This window comes from Alexandromys fortis, unplaced genomic scaffold, assembly GCF_014885135.2.
Source record: "Alexandromys fortis isolate MF-2015 unplaced genomic scaffold, M_Fortis_MF-2015_v1.1 scaffold_5, whole genome shotgun sequence".
Taxonomy (NCBI): domain Eukaryota; kingdom Metazoa; phylum Chordata; class Mammalia; order Rodentia; family Cricetidae; genus Alexandromys; species Alexandromys fortis.
In genome coordinates, this window is record NW_026067924.1 from 4,124,860 (window position 1) to 4,143,015 (window position 18,156).

Below are 18,156 nucleotides of genomic sequence, written 5' to 3' on the forward strand. Positions count from 1 at the left end.
CGTACTAAGTAAGAATTATTTCGGTGTGCAATCCTAGTGAAGAATTTATTCGTTTTATGACTATTTTTGGCCTACCGTCACTCCACAAATGTTTTTCATCTTGCAGAACTTTGTACGCTTTAGACTATAAACTCATACCACATCTCTGACAAAAATCTGTAAACTTGCTCCCGCGCATCTGTGGACTTGGGCGGCTCCACTCTGACTATTGGAAACAGTGCTACTGGAGACGCGAATGTACAAACATCTTTTCTGAGGCCCCCTTGTTCGGTACTTGGGGATGTATCTCCAGAAGTGGGATTCCCGGGTCATATGATGATTCTTTACACTTTTTGAGGAGTTGGCATTTTTATCTTTGCTACATCATTTTCTATTCTCCCAACCTTACCGCTTGTTATTTTCTGTCTGTGGCGGTAGTCATTCTAATGATTACCCTTGTGGTTTCGCTTTTGCATTTCCTGTAATGTTTGCTGATAAATGTGCTTATTCTTGTGCACTTACTACCTGTTTTTAGAAAAATGACTATTTAATTCCTTTACTGAGTTCTTGAAATGTTCTTGGAAGGCAGATGTGCTGGCCATTATATCATCAGCGCTGTTCTGTATGTGTATCCTGAGTGCCCTTGAGCAGGAGTTCACAGATGTTTTCTCCCGGTTCTCGGGTTGTCTTTCATTCTGTTGATTGTGTCTTTTGAGGGCAGAAATTTTAAATTTTGAAGTAGTACCGTACTGGAGACCAACCCAAGCCTCCCACGTGCTATTCAAGAACCATACTCCTCGAGGTTACATCACCAACCTTCTTTTCTGTATTCTTAGTTTGACACTGATTTTTTTTAATTTATTATTTTTTTATTTTTTTAATTTTTTTATATTTATTATGTATACAATGTTCTGTCTGTGTGTATATGTTTGCAGGCCAGAAGAGGGCACCAGACTTCATTACAGATGGTTGTGAGCCACCATGTGGTTGCTGGGAATTGAACTCAGGACCTTTGGAAGAGCAGGCAATGCTTTTAACCGCTGAGCCATCTCTCCAGCCCTGACACTGATTCTTACTTCTACATTCAGGACCCAAACACACAGCCCTCCCTTAAGGGATGCTGTTTCTTCTCATCCTGCAGCTTTATGAATCATCCGTCAAAACCCTTCTCTGTATCTTTGTGAGGAGATATTTATCTAGCTTTCACGTTAGGCTATGAACATGCAGAGATCAAAAAATTACATATTTTAGTAACTTATTTGTATGACAAACAGTAAAAGAATACATATAGCCTGGCTAGAGTCCATTTCTATGAAAATCTATTTTACACACATGATTAAGCTAGAAGAATTTATATTTAATATTTAGGATGCTTACAAACTGAATTATTATAATGGACTTGTTTTGTTATAGCGGCACTAGGTAGCATTATAACCAACTAGTGACTGTGGTAATGTATACTTCATGATATGCCCCCCTACCCATAGTTTTCCACAGTTGAGGTTTTAGAAGCGACCGTTAATTTACTTTTCTGCAGAGTTAAAGTGCGCTCCTACTATATCAGACTGCAGAAGCAGATGTCTCCAAGCCAGCAAGCCTTACCTGCTTCTCAGTCATGTGGAAAGAGACAGTAGCTCATGTGTGCTGTGAGACCAGCACAGACAGCTTGCTCTGTGAGATACTCACTGGGGAAGAGGTGATTTAGGGACTTCGTGGTACGTGGTATGCTCTAGGTAGATGTCTCTGGTGCTTTAGGAACACAGCGTGCAGGCTGTCTCTGAAGTCTAGAAGCAAGCTGGTTAGCGTGAAGGACAGCATGAAGGATGAGGGCTTGGCAGTTGTAGAGGAAAATTGGCATTATGTGAGATGGGTAGTTGGGATATAGGGTTCCAGGCCCTAGCAACTGTAGGAGCCGCATCAGGATGCCCGAGGAAGCAGGGTGTGTTTAGAAAACTGCAGGTGGTTCAGAATGGAGAACCTTACATGGACTTTCTGGAGCCAAACGAACTGTCTGTATCCTGTTGGCCAAAGACTCTTGTATTCTTGAGCTGCAAATAGATGCTCTCTCTTGAGAGGGTATTCTCTGAACAAAGTCTATAAGCTCCTACATTCTCTTGATCTCACTCAGGCAATTACAACTCTTAGTAGTCCAGTGACTCCGAGATCCTAATAAAGAACTCTACGTACTCTGTTGCTTATCATGTTTCTTAGACTTTCTAACTATAGAACTTCCTTCATTGAAGAAAACTTCAAATAGCTACTCACAGAAATTGTGTGGATAATAACCTACTGAGATATTTAAACAAAAATTGTGCTTCTGTTTATATTTTTCTACTTAGATACATCCTAATAAAACTTATAAAACATACAGTTGAAATCTGATTCTCTTATAAAAATATAGGGAAGCTATTACCAGCTCATGAAAATAGAACATACATATTTTTATTTGGGCATTTAATTTCTCTGGGCATTTTGAAGTGCATGTCTTAAACTAGTTGTTGCTAAGAAGAATGAGTAGACCAGCTTACCCAAACATTTAAAAGTCAGAATTTTCCTTTCATAGCTATGACTTTTTCTTATCTAGTGTAAGGTAAAGATACTTAAAGCCAGCCTCACCACCCACCTTCACAGATAAATCACTAACAGGCCTGCTGGCTGAACTAAGGACATAGCTCCACGGTAGAGCACTCGCAGAAAATGTGCAAAGCCCCAAGTTCAATCCTCAGTACTTAAAAAGCCTCATCTTCCTCTTGGACAGTCTGTGGGGCCTCTGGCAGTGGGATCAGGATTTATCCCTAATGCTTGAACTGGCATCCAGGAGCACATTCTGTTTGAAGGGATACCTTGCTCAGTCTAGATATGGGGGGCGGGGGGGGGGGAGGCTTTGGTCCTGCCTGGAAGTGAAGTGTCAGACTTTGTTGACTCCTCAAGGGAAGCCTTATCCTTTCTGAAGAGTGAGTGGGGGCTGGTGGAGGGGGAAGGTTGGGACTGGAGGAGGGGGAGGGAGTGGGACCAGGGATAGCTATATAAAATGAGAAAAAAATTGTATTTAAAAGAAAATCTTAAAAAGACCTACCATGCACCTCACTCTAACTTTGATTACCCTCTTCTCCCTGATGTCAGCCTCTATCTTATATTTGGTGTGTCCCAGGGGAAGTATTTTGCATATCTTTAAAGCTTATGTAAATGGATTTAGTTCTTCTGAAGCTTACTTTTGTTAAATATTATATTTGTGAGATTTATCCATGTTAATGGGTGCCAGTATGGCATATACATTTTTATTCCCTGTTCACAATATTCCATTGTGTGACTATTCAGAGTGTTTTCCTTTTAATTATTCTTATGGTAGTACACATGGCTATGTAAACATGTACAGCTGTCATGTTCATGTTCGTTGGTATGTTTTTTTTTCTAGGTGCTATATCTCAGTATGGAATTGCTAAGGATATATGTCTTTAGATCTGTTAGCTATTGTCAAGTGGCTCCCAAAAGTAGTTCTACCAGTTAACACACTGGAAGTGGATGGGATTCCCTCCTGATCCATGGTCTGGACTGGATTTTAACCTGTCTTCACCTGTTGTAGACAAAGGGAAGAGGAAAATAGGCCAGGGGCTGTACAGGTCAATGTGAATTAATTCTCCATTCTGTCTTACCTTTCTAGATCTTGGAGAGATTCATTCAAGGCTTCTGGATCACAGACCAGTTACCCAAGGGGAAATCCGATATTTCGTAAAAGAATTTGAAGTAAGTATCTAGCTTACTTTGTTGAAAAGCTTTGCACTAATGTTAATGACCTGCTAAGCGAAGGGTAATTTCTTAGGTTCAAAACCTGACTTTATTTTATTTTATGTCTTATTAAAATATATGTAGTAAAAATTCTGAAAAGATAAAAGCACTTGTCAAATGCAAGAACAGACAACAAGAGACAGGGGCCACATTCTGGTACCTACTTTAGACTATTTAATGTTTGTCAATTGTAAGTGTTTTCCCTATGAAGTTAGATAATGTGAAAAAGAAGAACTCTTAGGGATTGATGGGTCTGAATTTCCAGACGCATTTATGCATTTTTTCCTTGGTTGGAACAGAAACCGTCAAACTGAAACATGAGAACTCTGCTTGCCTCTTCCTTTCTGTTCATACCCACATCAGTGACCAGACCTTCTACACGTGACTTCATCTAGGAATTCCCATTGCTTCTGACAGCTGTGCCTGTCTAATATCCAGTCGGATACAGTTTTGCTCTGTTTCTCCGAGCAATCCAACAACATTGCACTTTTTAACATCGTTTGCCAGCTGCAGGATGGCATTCAAGCATCCTCCCGTGACCTGCCCCCCCCACCTGTCTCTCTTCACTTTGCGTGGGAGAATGTGCAATCATGTTTCATGTTATTCTACATCTGCCCAAGCATTGAGAAGTAATCTCACAAGCTGCTGTTAGATTGCGATTCTATGTAAGTTGAAGTTCTATCTTCAGATGAGAATGTCTGAACCTGTCAAAAACAAAATCTCCCAAGAAACCCATAAAAGCGCATCAAGTCTATGTGCTTAGCCCTCCAGATAGAGCTCTAGCACCAGCCAAACATTTTTTGGCCCAGTAGGTCCTGTAACTCAAAGCTCCTTATACTCCACAAGGTTTTGAAGTTTAAAGACATGTGTCGAGGTGATTGTATCTCAGGCCTGTCTCTCACCACTTTGACCAAACACCCAACAGAAACAACAGAGAGAGGAAAGTTTATTTGGTTTACAGTTTAAGGAAATGCTTCTCAGCCTGGAGGGGGAGGCATTAGAACAGGTTGAGAAGGTAGGACTCTCCATGCCCAGGAGGAGCTAGAAGCACAGACAGGACAGGAAACTGGCAGGGTCCAGCTGTAAGCCTCCAGGGGCAGCCTCAGTGAAGAACTTCCTCAGTGACAGCCTACCTTCTGTAGGTTCACAACTTAAAACATTCTGCCAGCCCAAGAGTTGAGACACATGAGCATGTAGGAGACATTTAATACTCAAACAATAATCCCTGGAATAGTTAGCAGTTTTCAACTTATTTATTTTATGTGGATAAGAACAATGTAGGACACAGAAAACCACTCAAAGGATGTTATTACTTGTCATGTAAAAACCATTACCAATCCCTACAAACTTGCTATGATACCTCGATATTACATGAAGATGTTTAAAAATATTAACTATCCCATATGGGATGAGGATATAACTATCCTTAAGCCCTGACTGAACTCACTGTGTAGATCAGGCTGGCCTTGAACTCCCAGAAATCTTCCTGCCTCTGCCTCCTGAGTGCTAGGATTAAAGGCAGGCACCACCATGCCTGGCCTTAGTTATCCTTTTTAAAAATGTGATACTGTTTGTTTAACTTCAAAAAACGTTCTAAGCCTACAAAAACAACAGTGTTACAAACCATCTTTGAGGCCAGAATGTGCTTAAATATTCATTGCTGCAGTGGTTGTTCACTTTGCTGACAATGACAAATTGTACAGTTTGTTTAAAAAGTTTAAAATCTACCACACTTAACTAAAAGAAAAATCCAAACACTTCCTATGCTGACTCACCAACTCCTTCCCTTTCTCCATAATTAATGTCAGCTGAATATTTTGTCACTGTATACAACAAGACATCCTGAAGCTAAAAGGATGCCCACTGCAGCAGCAGCACATCCAGCCTGACTGTACATTCTATGGGCTACGGCAGAAGGCATCTCCACCACAACCTCCACCACAAGCAAGGAGCATCAGCAGTTTGCTTGGTGTCTTGTTCTCTTTACAAACTAAGATATGTGCAGCTCAGGATTTCTATCCTATAACCACGTAGTTAATGCCACCTTACAGAAATGCCAGGGACATCTTCAAATGCCTTGTTGCACCAACCAAAGTGCAGACAGAGGGGAACCCTAAATGCCTTTCCATTTTAAGAATATTTGGATGGGCTGGAGAGATGGCTCAGCAGTTAAGAACACTTGCTGTTCTTGGAGAGGATTTGGTTCCAGTTCCTAGCACCCATGTCAGCTCCAAAGGATCCTCCTCAGGCACTGCATTGATATGCACAGATACAAACACGCACATAACTTAAAACAAAATATAAGAGGAAAATACAAATGTTTGGAGATGTGTATAACTTGGATAGTTTTAGGATGCTCTGGACACTTGTATAATCCACTGACACTCTGAAAGACAATATGATCATGATAATTTTGTAATAAAACCTAACAAGGGTATAGACATACCTCAAATAGTTGGTTCTCTACTCTAAGTAGACCAAGAAATGCTTGTTGTTGTGTGTGTTTAAAATGCACCTTCTCTGTCCTATTAATCTTCCTCGTCTACCTTTTCCCAGGCAACCTTAACAGGATCCTTAGCACCATCAAACTTCCCTTCGATTTAGAGTTAGCATCTGTCTTCAGCTTTGTGGCCTTGGTGATGTGTGGTGTATATGTATATGCCCCTTGTGCATGCCTGGTGCTGCAGAGGTCAGAAGAGGGTACTAAGTCCCCTAGAACTGGAGTTAGGGATGGTCGTGAACAGCCATATGGGTGCTGAGTCAAGAACTTGAGTTCTTTGCAGTAGCAATGAGGGCTCTTAACAGCTGAGCCATCACCCAGCCTCTAGGTTCAGTTGTTATAACTCTAGATAAATAGGGATTATCTAGACCGATTCTCCCCACTTTTCTCCATCCCCCTTTCCCACTGCCTCTTCTTCTGTTTCCCCATCTTCTCCTCTCTCCTGTTTTTGTTGTTGTTTTTGTTGTGTTTTGTTTTTTGAAGACTCTCTGTACAACCCACTACATAGGCCACGCTGGCCTGGAACTCATAGAGATCCTCTTGCCTCTGCTCATGAATGCTGAGTTTAAAGACATGTGCCATCCCAACCGGATTATATCAGTATTCTCTTAAAAACATGTTTACCAGGACCTGGTAAGATGGCTCTACAGGTCAAGTCACCTGCTGCCAAACCTAAGAACTTGAGTTCAATCCCCAGAACCCACGTGGTAAAAGAGAGAAGTGCTTCCTGTAAGTTGTTCTCTGACTTCTCCATGTTTGTGTGCACACACATGAACACACACACACACATACATACACATGAAAAAAGAAAATGTAAAATATTTTGAAAAAGGAAAATTCTAGCAAGTTTTTCACATTGGCCATGATAGATGTGACCATATAGAGAGGGTTAAACAAAATATGTTGAGCATTTGTGTAAGTCACATGTCAGGAAATAAAATGGTGTGATAAATAAAACAGACTCAGACACATAGTGACCCACCCTCCTGGAAATAAGTCTTGTTTTGAGGAACTTCTCACTCAGTGTTCTTTAAAGGACCCAGGAATGGAGTCTTGGCCTTGTTTGGTCTGCTCTTTTTCTCCATCTGTTCCTTTCCCACGATGGCCTCCCATGTTGTGCTTCCAAGGGCTCAGTATAGCACAGACGCTCTGGAGTGTCAGGATCAGGATCTCTTCCTCTCTGTGTCTGCTGTTCCGCATTAGAAGGAAAAGGCTGGGGCTGGGGGACCACTTGGCTGTTGAAAGCTCTAAGTGCTCTTGCAGAGGACCCAGGTTCAGGTTCCAGCACCCACAGGGTGACCCACAGGTGTCTCTAACTCTAGTTCTAGGGGTCCCAGTACTCTACCAGACACACATGTGATACACATACTGACAACATATAGGCAAACACTTATACATACGAAGTAAAAGTAAATTTAAAAAAAAAATAAGGCTGCAAACAGTCCAGAGACTTGAGAGTCCAGCACCACTTAGAGCATGTGCACAGACGGTAATCAGCATGCTGAGAAGCAGCTGTCGTCTCCCAGGGTCCCATCTCTCATGAGCCTCTTTGCATCTTGTAAAATTTTCTCTGCAAAAGAGGAAATAAGTGCCACATGGTGGCAGCATTTCTCAAAATTCCTCAAGTACTGGTAGACTTTGACAAGCTCTGTTTTCTTTTGTGTGTAAGAACAGTTGACAGCCTTTCTCCCGACTTCATAGCTTCCCCCTGAATTCCAGTGAACACAATGGGCAGAGCTTGGGAAGGCGAGCAGCCTGTGTTAGGGTGCACTACCACTCCAGCCCTGCAGTGAGGGGCAGCGTGGCGGTTTCCTGGGGAGAGGCTTTGTCCTCTAAGTCACTGTGTTGCTAGCTGTTGATGAGACATCATGGCCTTTCTCATAGAGAAGAGAGAGATGTTAGAGAAAGAGTTTCAGGAGGGGCTTGCAGAGCGGATAATCCTATGCATATTACTAGAAAGGGCTTGGCATACCTTCTGCCTTCAGTGCGTTAGTAAACAATCACATTAGTAGCAATGTGTTTAGTTACTAGGAACAGATATGTGGAAAACGCCTCAACAAGGGCTTATTTTTCTTGCCTAGTCCTGAGACAGATTTGGAAACTCCAGGGCTGGCATGGTGGCTCTATGATGTCAGCTTCTTCCAGCCTCTGTCTCCTTGGCACATTGCCCTTACACTTAAAAGTGGCTTTGGATCCTGAGTCATTGTGTCTGCACGTTGTGTGGTAAAAGAGGGCAGGCAGGAAGCGGCTGTCAGCCTCTGTCAGGGCCATGTAACTACCTCAGATGCAGTTGGAGTGTTGTTGGCATGGCAGACAGTGATGCACACGTTTCTTCTGCCCAGTGAAACCGAGTGAGAAACAATCCTTACAGCCAGGAAGCATCCAGCTGCAGACTCAAGAGTGTTTACAAGAAGGAATTCCTGGAGGTTCAGAGCTGTCGTGCTGCAGTTACAGACAGGCGGAGTCCCTGAGAGAAGACAGGACTCCAGGGACAGTGCCCTGCAGGGCTCGACAGGAGAGTGCCACAGAAGGGTGACACTGGGGCACAGAAGGAAAAATAGATGTTAAGGGCGGGCAAAGAATTGGAAAAATAAAGAGGCCGTCAAAGTGTGACAGAAATGCTGTAATACAGGAATTGAAAGGAATCATGTTGATGGGTTAGTGGCCACGGTGGTATGCTCCCTAATCCCAGAATTTGGAAGAAAGACGGGGTGATTGTTATGAGTTCAAGGCCAGTATGGAATGAATAAATAAATTTATTCAAAAATGAAAGATAAACTGGTCAAGAAAAATCTCCTTAAAGACAGCACCAACTAGATTTTCATAACGTCTCAGTCTTGAGCCATGCGGGGCCCACTGGTGTTGTGAGTGAAAGGAGTTAATTTACAGTTGTTGGCCTTGTTCCTCTAGGGCCATCAAGTTACATCTCTGGTATAAACACTGTAGTTACTTGTTGCTAGGCACTGTTGTAAGCATGCTACATCAGTACTTGCTATTAATCAACTCAAGGAATTAAGGAATTAATGTATGTAGTTTTATGGAAGATTACCTGTCATTTTATTGGTGCTAGGCTTTGTTCCAAGAGTTTTTACCCTGGAAATAAAATGCAACTTTGAGCACACACGTTACTCTAGCTTTTTCCTTATGTATTTCCATAGTGGTCCACATCAAATACATCAGTTTAAAAGCAAGTGCATATCAGATGTGAGAGCTCAGTGAAGAGACTATTTACAAGACCTGTGTAAAAGGCAAGCCACTTCCATGGGCCTCGTCATTATTTAGGCATATCCTTGTCATTAGTGGGCTGAGAGGTACGACTACCAATTCCCTTAATAGAGCTAGGGCTGTACTTCAGTTGGTAGACTGCTTGCCTAGCCTGGACTTGGTCCCCAGGACAGCAAAAACCTGTATAATTCAGCACTCAGGAGGCTGCGGCAGAAGGATCACATGTTTAAGGCCATTCTCAGCTACAAAACAAATTCAAAGCTGTCTTAGACTCCATGAGGCCATTTCTCACAGCAGCAGCAGTAATAACAATGCCGGGTGTGGTGGTTGCTGTTTATAATTCCAGCCCTTTGAGATAGAGGCAGAAGGGCCAGGAGTTTAAAGTCAGCAACAGCTTCATAGTGAGTTTGTGACCAGCCTGGATTCTGTGAGACGCTGTCTCAAGAAACAAAAAAGCAAAGGAGGGAGGAAGGGAGGGAAGGAAAGCCAACCCAGAAAAAAAATAGAAAAATAACAACAATTAATTTGCTACAGAGAGTGATTAACAATCATTTGTTTGACTGTATCTCAAGGGGATCCTATTACCCTCAAATTTCCCATAGACTGGGAAGAGCCTGTCCCCTGCCTAGAGCTACAGGGCTCTGCTCTCTTTCTTTACCTTTGTTTCTGCATTGAGAGACTAGTCCTCTGACTGATGAAAGAGGAGTTAATTTATATGAGAACTGAAGTGTTTCCCCTAAACTTGATTCTTCCCGGTTTCAATGCCATCTGGAAACAGCAGCATTAATAGCATAGTTTTTAAATGCCAGTTTATTCTTCCTCCAGTCTTGTCTTAGAAGTCAGAAGCTTATGTTATTTATTCGTGGGAATGAGAACATGCAGCAAAACTCAAAACTTGGTCAGCAAATACAAGCAACAGCAATAATAAAGCCAAGGCAAAATGGCTCCAGAATAGCAAATGGCCAAGTCATCCATAGCATAAAAGTTTCTGTGGTGTTTTGAAAGAAAATGGCCCCCAAAGGGAGTGGACTATTAGGAAGTGTGGCTTTATTGGAGTAGGAGTGGCCTTGTTGGCAGAAATGTGTCACTGGGGGGTGGGGAAGCTTTCAGGTCTTCTTGCTCAAGCTATGTTCAGTGTGGACATGGTTCACTTCCTGTTTCCTGTGGATCAAGATGTAAAACTCTCAGCTCCTCCAGCACCATGTCTTCCTGCGTCCCACTATGTCCTGTCATGCTGATAATGGACTAAACCTCTGAAACTGTAAGCCTCCCCAATTAAATGTCTTCCTTTATAAAAGTTGCTGTGATCACGGTGTCTCTTCACAGCAGTAGATATTCTAAGAAGGCATTCATGACACCAGAAATGCCAGAGGAAGGGGGTGGGCAGAGGGATTGGAAAGGCCCTGAATGCTACAGACCCTCCGAGCCCCTCAAAATTCCCATCAGGCCTCTTTGGAAACCTTGATGGGCCATTTGGAGAACAGCAGAGCCTAGCAGATGGAACCAAAGGCTCCACCTCAGAGTGAGGAGGGAGACTCAGAGTGAGTACCCTGGAGGCCACTCCACAGTGGCCACACTGTGGAGAAGCTAGAGGAGCTGAAGACTGGAACATAGGGGGTTCTCTGCCTGAAGTCAGAAGTTGTTCCCATTCGTTCTTCACAACAATAGAGGAAAACAATTTCCATCTACTTTGAACAGAGCTGGATTGGAGGGTGCAGATCATGCAAATGTCCTTATGGAAGCAAAGTGATGCTGGGAGGAGTAAAGATCACAGCTGTTTGAACGCAAGGTTAAGGGACAGAAGAAAGATGTAGAAAAAGGTAAAGTTGGAATCAGAAAACCTGTCCCAGTGATTGGATAAAATGAAACAGTAAAAAAGTAAGGGGAAAGAATCTGGGAAAATGAAATTTTGTTTTTTGTTTGGTCTCTCTCTCTCTTTTGTCTTGTCTTGTATTTTTCAAGTCAGAGTTTCTCAGTTGAGCTCCACCTTTCTACTCTGTAGACCTCTTTGGCCTTGCACTTTGAGATCACCTTCCTCTGCCTTCTGAGGCCTGGGATTAAAGGTGTGCTTCATCATCCTGGCTAGGGAGAATGAAATTTTTAAATTATTTTTGAAGTGAGAATTAAGCAAAGAGCCCAGGGGGGAATGGACAAACTGTGTCGTCCTAAAGTAGATTGGAAAGATTTGATGTTAACAGAGGGGCTCGAAAGGAAGGAATGCATACTGATGATAAGTACAGAAGACCCAAGACTGACAACAAGCCCAAGAAAAGATCACCAAAGAAACACAAAACAGAAATCAAAAAAAAAAAAAAAAAAAAAAAACTCCTTAAATTGCTATTGGAGTCTTGTTGAAGTATGAACTACTTTCCGGGAAGTGTAATTCAGAGTAGCTGATGCTTGAGACCATTTCTAAAAGAAGGGGGAAAAAAAAAACTTGTACTTTATGGGGGGAAAAAATCTCCTCTGGGCATCCAGGCTAAATGAATAGGCCCTTTGTAAAGGGACCTGTTAGCAGGTTTGTCTGTGTTATGCTAGAAAACAAAGGTATAATGTCAGTGGGCTTTGTATCTAGCTGTCTGCACCCTAGCTGAGGAAATGACAGATGCACTAGTAGGGTTGGGCGGGGCTCCGAGATGTTCACGTGAGCATTTCCTCAGAAGTTGGTAAACATTGAAGTATGCTAAGTGGGCCAAAGATGTCTTAGTGGGTAGACGTGCTTGCTGCCAAGTCTGAATTTGATCCCTACACACACACACACACACACACACACACACACCCACCCCTGAATGCCTCCACATACCATGGCATGTGTTTGTAAATAAGTGAAAATGTAATTTTTAAATTTTTATTATTTTGGCTGTCTTCCTCTCTCCCTCCCTCCCCTCTCTCCCTCCCTCCCCTCTCTCCCTCCCTCTCTCCTTTAATAAACGTTTATGCCTAAAAAATTTTTTTCTTATTATTTTGTTTTGTTTTTTTTGAGGCAGAGTTTTTCTGTGTAGCCCTTGCTTTCCCGGAACTCTCTTTGTAGACCAGGCTGGCCTCTTTGTAGACTTAGAGCTCTGCCTCTCTCTGCCTCCCAATTGCTGGGCTTAAAGGCATGCACCAACACACCTGACTATAATTATTACCTTTTTTGTTTCATTTTGTTTTTAGAGACAGGGTTTCTCTGTGTAGCTCTGGCTTTCCACAATTTAATTTTACACGTTTAATCATAGAATTATGCTAAGCAATATAACTGGGTGTAGTAGTGCGGGCCTGTGATCTCAGCACTGGGAGGCGGAATCAGAAGAGTCAGGGTTTAAGTCCAGCTTCAACTACACAGGGAATTTGAAGCCTGGGCTACAGAAGATTCTGTCTCAAACAAACAAACAAAACAGAGGGGGAAGTGATGTGGAGAGAACAATGTATAATGCCTATGCTGGGACAGAGACTGACCATATGAGAATTTGGAAGGAGCTGCGGAAGACCTGTCATCCCTCAGCCATTGTCTCTTAAGTTGTAACTGAAAATAAGAGGGCACAATTTCAAATTCCATCCTGAGGAAAAAGGAAAGACTACGGGGAAAAAACAAGATTGTCACTACCACCGATGTGTCTTGGGGTAAGAAACAAGCCCTAATGATAAGTCCTTCACAGGGGTATTAGAAAAAGCAGTACCCTTATCAGCCATGAGAACCAAATTGCCAACTTTAAAATATTGTTTCTTGGGATGGAGAGGTCACTCAGTGGTTAACAGCATCTATTGCTCCTCCACAGGACCTGAATTCAGTTCCCACATCGGGTGGCTCACAAGCTTATCCATAACTCCAGCTCCAGCAGATCCAATACATTCATTCTCTGTCCTCTACAGCTAGGTACACGTGTGTGTATATTTGCAGATATACATACATTTTAAAAATACATAGTTTCCAGCTCAGGGTTGTTTGCTTTTGAAAAGCTGTGGAAATGGTGTACATTCAGTACTAACCATCTTAGGAATAGTTTGAATTGAATCTTTTCTGTCCAGTGATCTGAGGTCCAGTTCTTTCTTACCTGTGGGTAGCAGAAGAAGGAATAGCTTGTGATCAACTGCAAGATTGTTTGAGGAGACAACCTAAACTGCAGTGCATTGTGTTGCTAAGATAAGATGTTTGATGAGTTAGAGGGATTATATACACTTTTACTTAGATTTTCAGTCTTCTGTGGATTTAACAGGAGTTAACCCCAACATAATTTGAAAGCGTCTGAGTCATTCAGAAAGTACTGGAAAGGGGAACAAGTAGACGTAGAGAAAGGTATATATTACATGTCTGCTTTTGAGTCTTGGTAAAGATTTTATTTTTAATTATGAGTTTATATGTGTTTGAATAAATGAGTACCGTTCCTGCAGAGGCCGGAAGAGAGCATCCAGTGCCCTGGAGCTGGAATTACAGGGGTTTGAGCTACCCAATATGGGCGCTAGCAATTGAACTTGGATTCTCTTGGAAGAACAGCAAGTAGTCTTAACCACTGAGCCGCTTCTCTAGCCCTTCACTGGGTCTTACTCACGATGATAAAAGAAACATCTCTGTATCCTATTCTGTTTTAAAATGAATTTAAAAGTATGTGTATATACTCGTGTGTGTGTGTGTGTGTGATAAACACACTGTCTAGACATACCTGTGCATCCAGGTATATGTATTCTTATACTTAAACCAGTGGTTAGATACATTAAATATCTAACACGAAAGTATAAAAAAGGGTACATATAATTTTGAAGCCATGTAAATATTTTGTATATTTTAAAATACTGTCAAAGGTCAGTCCCTAAAGCCAGGTTACATATAAAGAAGCTCCTGTGTAGTTCTGAGTGGTGACAGTGTTACTTGGACATTCTTACAGGTAACCCTGAGCACAGTGATTTGGCAGCTATAGAGATGCATGTCTGTAGTCCCCACACTCAGGAAGCGAAGCCGGAAGGTTATGAAGTCCAGGCCAACCTGGGCTACATAGTAAGGTCTTATCTTAGACAAACAGTGATTTGACTGTACATTTATAGAATAATACACCTTCAGAACAAAAAAAACTCCTTTTAAAAACATCTTAGTCTTTAGTAATCATGTTGGTGTTTTAATTTAAATCAAAAGGGAACTGAGTATGTTGGTATTTTAGAAACTGGAAAGAAACAGAATATATGAAAGTAATTTGAATTTGGTCAGTATGACCTCAAGATGTAACTTTTCTTTATATAAAAATTGGGTAATTTCCTAGGCCAGTCAGTCATGGTAGCCTATAGCTATAAACCCAGCATTTGGGAGGCAGAAACAAGAGAATCCAGAGTTCGGGTCCAACCTGTAATACATACTGAGTTTCGGGCTAGCTTAGGCTACAGAGGTAAACCCTGTCTCAAAAAGCGAACTTGTCTCCTCTGTGTTAGACGTGGTAGCCCACCCCATGGCTGTGAGCAGCCTTCCCCCTCCCAATTTTGTCTCAATGCCAGCAGTCTTAGAGAGAAGTACCAGTTGAATGAGGACATGAGGTCGTATCAAAGCAAAGAGCCCGATCAGGAAAGCCAAAGCTCACTGAAGCCACCACAGCTGGCTGGAACAAAGCTAGAGCACTACGCTACTCAAGTTTGGAAAGCCCGGGTACCAACTGAGTGTGCAATGACTGAGAAGCTGTGGGTTAAACCTTTGGGATGCATGTAAACAAAGTCTCCTTCTGATTGTCCTTAAATGCAAGGGAAATGACTTACCACTGTTGCTGCTCCCAATACCCCTGAGATAGTGTCCCTCTGAGCACAGGCTGGCTTAGAACTGCAGCTGAGGATGTCTTTGAACAGAATCCTCCTGCCTCTGCCTCCCAAATGCTGTGATCACAGGCATGTGCTGCCATGCCCAGTCCAACTTATTACTTTTTAAATTAACAAATAAGGGAAGGAAGTTGTAGGGTTTTTTTGTTTTGTTTTGCTTTGCTTTGCTTATATGACTGTTGCCCAGAATACTCAAATTACTGACAAAAAGCAGTCTTTCAGTATCCCTGTTAGTAAATGAAGATGTCATGCCACCTCCATCCTGTTGCAAGAGTGGACATCCGCCTTTGAAAACTTCATGCAAATAATCAGACAACCCCTGAATCTGATTGCTCACGTACTTCTAACTGCTGACTTACAGGAAAGGGAACAGACAGCAGAGGATGCTAAATTACACCATGGAGAGTCATTCATTAGAACAGTCTGTGGGAAACTGCAGAACAGATGACTCGCTGTTTCTAGTGAATGCCAAGGAAAATGTGATAGAGGAGAAAGCTGTAGATTGAAAACATATTAACCATCTGCAGCATGTGACTCTTATTTATATTTTGGTTCGCATAAGCTTGGATGAAAAGAGCATTTATAGAACAAGGGACTGTGAAAACACCACTATTTAGTGATATTAGAGTTGCTGCCTTTGTGTGTGTGAGACTTTTATTGTAGCCTTTAACTTTTAAGATTATCTTTATTTGTGTGCACCTACATTTATGTATGTGCACCATGTGCATGGTAGGTACCCACAGATATCAGAAGAGGATGTTGCATCCCCTGGAACTGGAATTAGAGATGTTTGTGAACCTCCTTGTGATTGCTGAAAACTGAACCTCAGTCCTCTGGAACAGCAGTCAGTGCCCTTAGCCATCTCTCTAGCTCTGTATCTTTTATTCTAAGGAAAGGCATATGTTGAAATGTTTACAGTAAAATGGTATACTATCTAGAGTATGCTTCCCAGTGCCCTGGGGGAGGTGTGGTGCATGGAGCTTTAGAGAGGAAATGAGTCAGTCTGAGTTGAGCATTGCTAGGGCTTGGCGATGGTGGGGGGCGTTATGTCCTTCTCTCTCAACTTTTGTATGAGTTGTAAGTTTTTCGTCATAGAACAATGTGTAAAATATAAGAAAGCAGCCACAGCTGCTGCATAAGCTCGCTCAGAACCCAATAAAAGCCTCAGCAGTGTAACTAATTTGTTATTTAACGTTTTGTTTTATTTTAATTTTAGCTCTACAGAACATTTTCAGAGATACTACAGTGTTCACATGTATCCCTAGCCCATTTTTTCATTCCAGTGTCTTATTTTACCACATTTGTAAAAACTGAGAAACAACACTGACAAATTGCTATTAATAAAATCCAGAGTTTATTGTCCCTTCATCTTCTTTACTTTGTGACAGTTGCTCGGTCTTCCATTTTCTCCCCTGACCACCATGGGTCTAAAGTACTGGCCAGGGTTCTGTAGCATGCCTCCCCCCCTGCGATTGTCCCTTTTTTTTTTTCATGATTAGACTGGGCTTGCGCAAAGAGAAGTAGCCTTGCATGACCTCACATCCCGCTGCCGCCATTAGAGGGCTTTCACTGTGCATGAACCTGCCTTGCTTGGCTGAGGGAGCTCTTGCAGCTTCCTCCACTGTGGAGTGAAGTGCTTCGTTTCCCTGTGCTGTTCTTTGGAAGCACGTCACTCAGTCTAGCCCACACTCAAGTCAGATGGGGAAGGTGGTTCAACTTTCCCCAGTGGAATGCTGAGACCACCCCAGGTTCAGTGATTGAGACTCCCAGGACCTGGCATGGGGTGTGTGTGAGGCTGTGCTGTCACAGCAGAAGCAAGGGAGATGCCTGGGAAATGATTTGAGAGAAACCAGACAGAAGCTTCCAAAAGTCCTCACTCCAGGAATGCTCCAGGAGAGTGGCAACACTTGCAAATTATAAGTGATCCAAAGCCGCTGGGTGGAGAAGCCCAGTGTTGTCTGGCTGGTTGCACAGACACCTGCTGAGGCATGGGCCAAGAGGACACATACCTGAGGAAGCAGATCCGGCATTAACCACATTCTCAGTACAAGCACTTTAGGCTCACTGGAGCCCACTTGCACATCCCAGTGCAGAGACCTGTTTCCTAGGCAGGTTGCCAGCCTTGAAGGCCAGCACAGGCCGACTAAGAACAGCCGGCCTTCACTGCTCATTTTTCTGTGTGGTAAAATGTCTGTATATCATTACTTTGACTGCTGCTGCTATTTTGAAGAGAAAAAAGGCAATAATAAAATATGTAGCACATCATAACAGAAGCGATATGACAATAAGTATGATGAAATGAATATTTAAGCCAGAGCAGGGCTCTTCTACTGAAATATGTGGCCATGTAGCTCTTTGGTTGCTTCTCTAACATCCCCCTCCACCCCCGTTTCTGAACACTACTATGAAAACATCACCCCTACTGCAGCTTTCAGAGTCTTTTATAATAAAAATGCCTCCAGGTTTCCACCTCTTCTGCCAGAGAATTAAAAGGCGGCATGTGTGTTCCATAGTAATAATGCACTAGTAACACAAGCTCATCCGGGGTGGAGCTACAGGAAGACTGCAGAGATCTGCGGTACTCATTTACTCTTTCTTAATAGGAAAAGCGTGGCCTTCGCGAATTGCGAGTTCTTGAGAACTTGAAGAATATGATCGAGGAAACAAATGAGCGCATGCTTCCCAAATGCAGAGAGACAATGCAGGATGGTCTGGAGGAGACCCTGCAGAAACGTAAGTCCAGCTGCTCCTGCAGCCTTGATCTCAGATGCCCCCATGCCCAGGCATATTCTCCTGAGTGTTGTTGCGGAGGGGAGGAGAGTGTTCCTGACTGGGCCTCACCAGAGGACAGCCCAGCCACAGACAGTGTTGTCCAGTGTCATGGCCACCCTCGA

At 42.6% G+C, this 18,156-nt stretch overlaps 1 protein-coding gene across 3 annotated transcripts in view; it reads left to right on the top strand.

The window, feature by feature from the left end:
- Bloc1s5 (biogenesis of lysosomal organelles complex 1 subunit 5) overlaps window positions 1-18,156 on the top strand; it is a 109,412-nt gene that overhangs the window by 799 nt on the left and 90,457 nt on the right. For all 3 annotated transcript variants that reach the window (XR_007591811.1, XM_050142741.1, XM_050142740.1), the window contains exons 2-3: window positions 3,641-3,723; window positions 17,866-17,995. Coding sequence is in view for 2 of the 3 variants with exons in the window: in XM_050142741.1 (XP_049998698.1) it covers window positions 3,641-3,723; window positions 17,866-17,995 (213 nt within the window). In the remaining variant the exon portion in view is untranslated. The remainder of the gene's footprint in view (window positions 1-3,640; window positions 3,724-17,865; window positions 17,996-18,156) is intronic.